Below are 8,639 nucleotides of genomic sequence, written 5' to 3'. Positions count from 1 at the left end.
GCTAAATTTGTAGTAAAATTCCCAGCTCTGATTAAAAGTGAAAACAATCCACACAGCTTTGGCTTTTGTCTGTCCATTTTTTGTTAGTTTTTGCAGGCTACTTCCGTGTTAATGGAAGATGAAAAACAGACAGGGGGGGCCAAAAATAAATCTGGGGGTTGGATCCTTGCAATGGTACCATACTGACTCACATAATAAAACAAAAATAATGAATCATTATCCAGAAGGACGAAATGGATTTAAATGTAATTGATTGTTGAAATGTAATTGAATTGTCAATGAGACAAATCTTGTAATGACATCAGAATCTTCTCATTGTACTGGATGTACATGAACAGGAAGTCCAGTTTATATTTTTCCAAATGAACCTCAATTATACACAACATAATCGGATGCCATTTCTATATGACTCAACAACACACCCTGTAAAATACTAGGTTTTGGTCATGTAAAAAAAGTAAATCATATATCATGTTTGTAAAACACGTGCACAGTATACAGTATATATATCAGTATATATATATATATATATATATATATATATATATATATATATATATATATATATATATATATCAGTATGACTGAACTACTGAACGGGACTGAACTGGAGCGACTTCCTTTCCAAGGAAGACGTCATCAATATATATATATATATATATATATATATATATATATATATATATATATATATATATATATATATATATATATATATATATATATATATATATATATATATACACATATATATATATATATATATATATATATATATACACACACGCACACACCCACACACCCCCACACCCACACACACACATACATTTACCGAATGTATTCTTTATCAGGAATGAATGAATTGATTTACTCATTGTTAAAACTGATCATGGTCGAAACACCCACAAATATAACTTCTTCTCTCTTCCCAAATCAAGTATTACTTCAGTGATTACTAATCTAATGCATTATGTATGTATATTTTTTTTTACATCACAAAAACGTCACATTTTACAGATGTGCTTCTACCTTAGACCCTTTCTGCTAGGATGCGATCAACACATACAACAGACTGTCCACAGCTTCCACTTATTTATGACACTTGAAACACACAGTCACTCACAGTTGTTATTTTTTAACATGTTCATTGAGACTGAAAATAATTGGTGAAGATGACATCTTCATATCCTTCCGAGCAGACGTCTGTCGTCAAGTACTTTGTAAAAGAATGCTTGACTTTGTTAACGCCAATCATACTTTCTAATCATAAAAGATGTACATGACAATATTGTTGCTTCCCCTTTACATTTGTAATGTCTGAGCAAGTACGTAATTGGTATTAATATGGCGACCAGAGACTATTAAATAGTCTAAAAGAAAATGGGCATGTTGTGTTATGAATGTATGCAATTATAGGGTGGGATTTTGTGAAGATGTAGGTTTATGCATTGATCTGATCTGAGAACCAAACATCTTCAGTGTATAGGCAAAGGTGGACCACTTCATTCATTATTTTGAGCTTCAGCTACACCAGCAAGACCTGTGTATTTGTGTGTAGTAGCCGTGCACTCAAATTGTGTGTCCAGTTCTACCCTCTTCCAGTGTGATCCAAGGTTACAATGTATTGTTGAGTATCAGGATGGGACTTCATTTTCAGTTCAACAACCTGTGGTGAAATACAGAGAAGGGCATTAGCTACGACTATATCAGAATATGATGTTTTGGTATTGCGTGCAAGTGTGTTTGCATACAAAAGAGAAGCTAAGAAGGGAGGCCAATTGAAAAGCAGAGTGAGAGAGAGAGCAGGTGTTGGAGTGGTTAATGGCTAATGCTGTGAATAGCCAGACATGGCCATTGCTGATTAGTGGAATGAACTTTTTCTTTGACTCATTAGTCAATAATGAACACCCAGGAGCACTCCAGCATCCAGCAGGCGTTCTTCACAGACGCTAAAACGTTTAATGAATCAATTTCAAACTTGTTTCTTGTCACTGATGGGCAAATCGGTGCCATTGAAAGTGACTTAACCCTCTGCACCATCTGTTATCTGTGCCTTCTAATTCAGAACACAAAAATAGAGTTTTCACACAGGCCTAATGATGTGCACCGCACAGGTGAATGGAGATGCAAAACTACATTTGGCCTTCTTTGGCCTTGCTGCCAGCCTTTATAAACGTATCATTTTATAAAATGTTGGAATCGGATTTTCTGCCGCACGCTACAATATACATTGACAAGTCATCAAGAGATTATTTTGATGGCATACATACAGTAAATCAGTAAACAATCAAATTTATGAACCAAATAGCAGATCATCCATCGATTTTCTTCTGCTTAACCAGGGTCAGGTCGCCGGGCAATAGCTTTAGCAGGAAAGTCCAGACTTCCCTCTCTCTAGTCACTTCATCCAGCTCTTCTTGGGGGATCCCGAGGCGTTCCCAGGGCAGCAGGGAGACAGTCTCTACAGTGTGTCCTGGGCCATCCCCGGGGCCTCATCCCAGTGGCATGTGCACCCCACCTGGGAGGTGTCCAAGAGGCATCCTAATCAGATGCCCGAGCCACTTCATCTGGCTCCTCTCAATGCTGAAAGAGCAGTGGTTCTACTCTCTATCTATAAGGTAAAGCCCGGACACGATGCAGAGGAAACTCATTTCGTCCGGGATCTTGTTCCACACTTCAACCAAACTCCTGACACTAGTCATACACAGACCAAACAGAGCGTATAAGGGGTTTCGGTACCCCATACTCCCCAAGTCCCCGTCACAGAACTCCTCAAGGTACACGGTCGAATTCCTTCTCAAAGTCCACAAACCACTTCGCCTCCTGAAGCAATGAGCAAAACACCTTTTACAATTAGAACACTGGCGTGATAGTTGCTGGAAATGAGCCTCTATACACCTATGTAGATATTGAACCAAAAACCACGTACCACGTTAATAGTGTATAGAGTGTATTCCTGATTAGTGTAAAGTTATCTTCATTGAAAAAAAAAACGGCTTTTCTTTCAAAAATAAGGAAATTTCTTGGTGACCCCAAACTTTTGAACGGTAGTGTGTGTGTATATATATATATATATATATATATATATATAGTGTATAAATAGTAAATAGATAGATAAATACCATGTACATACTCCAAGTATACACCCATTTCCCTTTGCAACACTTGTCAAGCTTCATCAGTTTAGATGGGGAGCGTCAGTGCATGGACAGTTTATGATATGCTGTTCAATTGGATTCAAATCTGGGCTCTTGCTGGGCCACTCAAGGACATTCACAGAGTTGTTCTGAAGTGACTTTGCTGACATCTTGACAGTGTGCTTGGGGTCGTTGTCCTGTTGAAAGATGAATCGTCACCCCAGTCTGAGGTCAAGGGTGCTTTGGAGCAGGTTTTCATTCGAGATGTCATGGTAGATTGCTGCATTCATCTTTCCTGAATCCTAACTCGTCTTCCAGCTCCTCCCACTGGAATACGTCCCCATAGCATTTTGCTGCCACCACCATGCTTCACTGTAGGGATGGTTTTGGCCAGGTGATGAGCAGTGCCTGCTGTCTAGCATCCATGCCAAACAATTCCATCTTTATCTTGATCAGACCAGCTAATTTTGTCTCTCATGGTCTGGCAGTCCTTCAGGTGCCTTTCAGTAAACTCTGTCATGTGACTTTGACTAAAAAATGGGTTCTATTTGGCCATGCTACCACACAGTGTTTGGTGGATAGCAGCAAACTGGTCATCCTTCTGGAAGGTTTTCGTTCCACAGAGGAACTCTTGAATTCGGATATTGTGACCATCAGGTACAGACAACTGTTTGCATCGTTGTATTGTAAGTATTGAGCACCATAAATCAAAATAAAAAATCAATCAATCAAAAATGTTCGCAGCCATCATTGTATGTTGTATGTGCACTTGTAATCTTGTGGAATACAGAGCTGGTTAGTTGCATTGGACTAATTTTCCACTCAAAGCTCAGATTGTTTATTACTATGACACCGCAAAAGTACATTTGATAATGCTGTCTACATTTTCTCCTCAATGATGGTGAAAAAACATGGTACCTGATGGCTTGAACGCTGTGAGTTGCACCACCTGATTCAAAAGAACAGAAGCAGATAAGCATTGGGTCAAATAACAACAGCAACAACAAATAAGTCTCAACTAATGATACACTTATAATGGAAACATGTTGCTTACTTGGTTTCCTGGTGTTGGTTTCAATGAGAAACTCACAAAGCTTTCTTTTCTGAAACTCTCTGAAAGGCAAAAACTCAGCTATCAATTTTTCTTCATAAACTTTATTTTTCAGCTAAAACTGTTTTTATTAAGACATATTTAATTTGAATCCTCAATTTGACTCTGCTGAAATGAGTATTTTTGATGCACACCACACAGAGTAGCAGACCACACATGTGGAGGCATGCATGGGAAGATGTCAGACGATGACGTGGACAGAGTGTGCTGCGGCCCTGAGCTGAGACGGTTAGTGGGAGGGTAATGCATTGCTCAAGGGGACTACCACCACCTCTTGGGACAACCAGCATCACTCTATGTCTTTAACAGGACTCTAACAGGGACCCCATTTCCAGGTGTTTATGGGTGAGCAAGTAAAGGTGTCATGAACAGATTAATCATCATTCAATAATCACAACATTTATTGCAGTTTCGGTTAAAAAAAACAAAAGAAAAGGGATTTATTTCAAGTTTGGCGGCTGTGTCAATACCATACTTAACAGAGAACGTACCATTCTTGATAACAAGTGAAGTGGAACTAGAACTAGGAGGTCCAGAGGTTTCACTGGTTTCAGGACTGGAAGGTGTGGGTGGGCTGCGGTCCCAAGACCTTATGGGAGCTCTCTGAGAAGTTATGAAGGTGGTTGGCTGGGAACAATTCTGTATTAACACACGAAACAAAAAAGCAAACCATTTCCAACTGACAAAATCGATTATACAATTATTATTTTCTGTTTGGTGAAATCACAATCACCAATAGGCAATCAGTAAATACACAAATATATATACACATGCATACAACACACACACACATATATATATACATATATATATATATATATATATATAGCCAATCAGAGTAGCCAATCAGAGTGATATATATATATATATATATATATATATATATATATATATATATATATATATATATATATATATATATATTTATATCACTCTGATTGGCTGTTAGCTAACGAATCAGCGCACGGGGCAAGATAAATGCAGATAAACAGTCTTTGCTGCCTTAATCTTCTTACAAGTATAAGAGTGAGGGTTGACATTGTATTTCACGATACTGTGTCAACAGCGTGAGGGTGTGCTTCGCGTGGGAGTTCATCGTGAACGGAAAAATATAGCGGAAAGCATTGTTTACGCTTTTATATTCCGTCCCCTGCCAATAGCTTTCCGGGTGGCTTTTTCTAACCATGAGGAATAGTGTCTACCGCCGATGATGGTATGGAGAGCCCCTCCAGGAGGTGTATGACATCTCGCGCATGCGCAGAAGGTTCTTAATAGCGTCGATGTCTGTCATTGAGGTGTATTTTTCCAGAGCGATGTGCCGACAGTCGGCCAGACACCACAGGGCGTAAGCGTCAGTCACAGTTGGCCGACGTCGGATTGGTCTATCGAGGCCCAACTGGGGACCAGAGCTGAGAATTAGCATTAGCTATAACTTCTACATGCATCACATCAGCTGCAAGATTGCAAGATATTTGACTGCATTATCCCTGTCATATAAAGACGTATTATTACTATCAGGGCTCTTTAGAATAGTTAGATTTTTCATTCTTAGCCATTCTGTTTCTTTCAGCTGTGTGTTTTGGCCCATTTATCTGACCTGACCTGCGGCTAATACAAGGTTTTCCTGTCTAGGCTTACTTTTATGTCGTACCCGGCAATGAATTAGCACACCCTATGCTGGATGAAGCAAAGCAATCCACAAATATAAGCGATCCTCCTCCATGTTTCACAGTAGATCCAGTTTCTTAATTTGTATTCTTTGTTTAGTTCCGTAAAAACGTATTTTTTGAGATTATTGTAACTTTTTCATTTCTTAAACAGAAGTGTCACAAAAATGTTGCACATAGCCTACTGTATGTTTAATGGTACCACAATTAGAAGATGTACAAAGGGAAAGATTTATGTCAATATGATATGATCACCCAACTATGCTACATTTAAGGCACTTACTGTGAAAGATAAGGCTTTTCTCTTTTCCTTGATCCTCTTTATGGCATTCCTCACCTAAATGAGAAAACTATTTAAATCACATGTTGGCAAGCCTTCATAAATCAAAACTATGCTATTTAGTAATCTGCTGTAGTGACTGACAGTGATGGTAACATGAATGGACGATCAACCTACCTCACTGTTGTAAACGGCATAAACCAAGAAAATATACAGGCCCTGTGGGAGATCAAATACACAGTTAAGCAAGCAACTGTATGGGAAAAAATATCACATGCAGTGTGCATCTATTACGGAGTGCTACGGGTGTTCAGCTTGCTGTGTGCATGTGCTGTAGTAATAATACCCTTTCAGCAAGATACAGATAGTGGCCAATATATCATGTGCTGGATTAAAAGAGAAGATGCTAGGTAAAATTACTTTCCCCTTGGTTTGTCTTGGCTGGTCAGCCCAGTATTAGGCAGCACTGTGACTGTTGGATGAGTTATGATTAAAGTTGACTGGTATGATAGAATTTTTATTAAGTATAAGATCCCTGGGTGGCACGGTGGATGACTGGTTAGCCCGTCCGTCTCACAGTGTAGAGGTCATGGGTTCAAATCCGGCCCCGGCCTCCCTTTGTGGAGTTTGCATGTTCTCCCCGTGCCTACGTGGGTTTTGTCCGGGTACTTCGGTGTTCTCCCACATTCCATAAGCATGCACGGTAGGTTAATTTGACACTCTAAATTGCCCCTAGTTGTGATTGTGAGTGTGAATGTTAGTTTGTCTCTGTGTGCCCTGCGATTGGCAGGCAACCAGTTGAGGTGTACCCTGCCCGAAGACAGCTGGGATAGGCTACAGCACGCCTGCAACCCTTGTGAGGATTAGCGCATTGGATAATGGATGGATGGCTATAAGACCCCTAAGCAATTAGTTATTGGACATTTTGCTCATTTGTCATATTCCAGATACACAAGGAAGTATTTGATTCACTCTTATAGTAAATTCAGACTAGTATACGCACCATGTTGATGTTGAGAGCAAATCAGTAACATAAGTGACGATGTGACAGCATCTCAAGATTTTCACTGATGACTGGGCTGAGTGGCCCACGGGACATTAATTCTGAGAGAAATGAAAAAAAACAAAAAAAAAACAAAAGCTATGCCCACTAACTTTTTTTTACATAAAGTACATTAATCGTATATTCATCTCCCGATTTTAAAAAAGAAAATAGATAAGGAAATAAAATAGAAAATAAAAATGAAGGAGACATTTTGTAATCGATTGGGCCACATGGGTCCCTCACACCAACACACAGTATGTTGCCACGATGTGCCATCTTGTCTGATGGGAAGCAGTGGCAGTTGTCCCTCCGCTTCACGTGACTCCCCCAGCTCGGACCACATAAGACAAGATGACCCTCAGAAATGAAGCATATCAGAAACTACAGAAAAATAAACTAACAAGGTCACTTGAATATGTTATTTATTGTTATTCGGTTGATTCTGGAGTGGTTCACAGCGAAGTGTGAAGCGGTTGGGAAGAAAATCAGCACCTCCTAATCTGAGACTATGGGCCTCAGTCAGAAAAGTGTGGAGTTCCCTCTTTAGGTTGGGGATGAGACTTTGGGGTCTTGTTCATGAGTGAGGGCAGGATAGAGCGTGAGGTCGATATGAGGATCGGTGCAGCATCTGCATTGACGCGGACTCTGTATTGGTCTGACGTGGTGGAGGGGGAGCACAGCCGGAAGGTGAAGCTCTTGATTTATCGGTCGATCTACGTTCCTACCCTCACCTATGGTCACAAGCTGTGGCTTGTGACCGAAACAAAAGGATACAAGCGGCCGAAATGAGTTTCCTCGAAAGGCTGTCTGGTCTCTCCCTTAGAGATAATTAAGGGGAGAAGCTAGGTCATCCAGGAGGGACCCAAAGTCGAACCGCTGTTTCCTGCATCAAGAGGAGCCAGATGGCGAGTGTTCCTGCGTTTCTAACTTGACTTGAATTTTTGGACTTAAAGGGAAGTCAATCCCGAATTTATTTTTACAATAATATGTTGTATGTGGCCCTCTAGTGTAAACACGGCCTTCTGATTAATATTGTGTTTGTGGAATATGAGTTAAGCTGCAACAACCACCCGTTTTTATCCATCCCAGGGGGTGGCCATTTTGCCACTTGTTGTCAACTGAAAAGGACACAGTTGCTCAGGGCTCAGGTAATGACCAATCATGGCTCAACTTCAGAAAACAGGTGAGACATGCTTAAATAAAGGTCATAGCAGGATTGCTGACAAAGGGCAACCTTGGCTGTATCACTGGAAAATTTGTCTTTTGACTTGTAAGCAATACGGACCAAACACTGACACCTTTCGCACAGGGACCGAACAGCCCATATTACAGGTTCCGGTACCCCATAATCCCAGGGCACACCCAATAAGACACAGTCGAAGACCTTCTCAAAGTCCAC

At 40.2% G+C, this 8,639-nt stretch overlaps 1 protein-coding gene across 1 annotated transcript in view; it reads right to left on the bottom strand.

Annotated features, from left to right (window-relative positions):
• Positions 1-807: 807 nt before the first annotated feature.
• Positions 808-8,639, bottom strand: part of adgrd2 (adhesion G protein-coupled receptor D2) — a 63,499-nt gene continuing 55,667 nt past the window's right edge. Inside the window, exons 20-25 of the mRNA XM_086030909.1 lie at positions 6,373-6,414; positions 6,199-6,252; positions 4,740-4,887; positions 4,192-4,250; positions 4,056-4,086; positions 808-1,666 (exon numbers count right to left, since the gene is read on the bottom strand). Coding sequence (XP_085887035.1) covers positions 1,659-1,666; positions 4,056-4,086; positions 4,192-4,250; positions 4,740-4,887; positions 6,199-6,252; positions 6,373-6,414 — 342 coding nt within the window. The 3' untranslated portion in view covers positions 808-1,658. The remainder of the gene's footprint in view (positions 1,667-4,055; positions 4,087-4,191; positions 4,251-4,739; positions 4,888-6,198; positions 6,253-6,372; positions 6,415-8,639) is intronic.

The sequence above is a fragment of the Filicampus tigris genome, chromosome 5, assembly GCF_054856515.1.
Source record: "Filicampus tigris isolate MCC_2025a chromosome 5, RoL_Ftig_1.0, whole genome shotgun sequence".
Taxonomy (NCBI): Eukaryota; Metazoa; Chordata; class Actinopteri; order Syngnathiformes; family Syngnathidae; genus Filicampus; species Filicampus tigris.
Note: the sequence above shows the minus strand (reverse complement) of the source record. Positions and strands in the feature narration are given on the sequence as shown.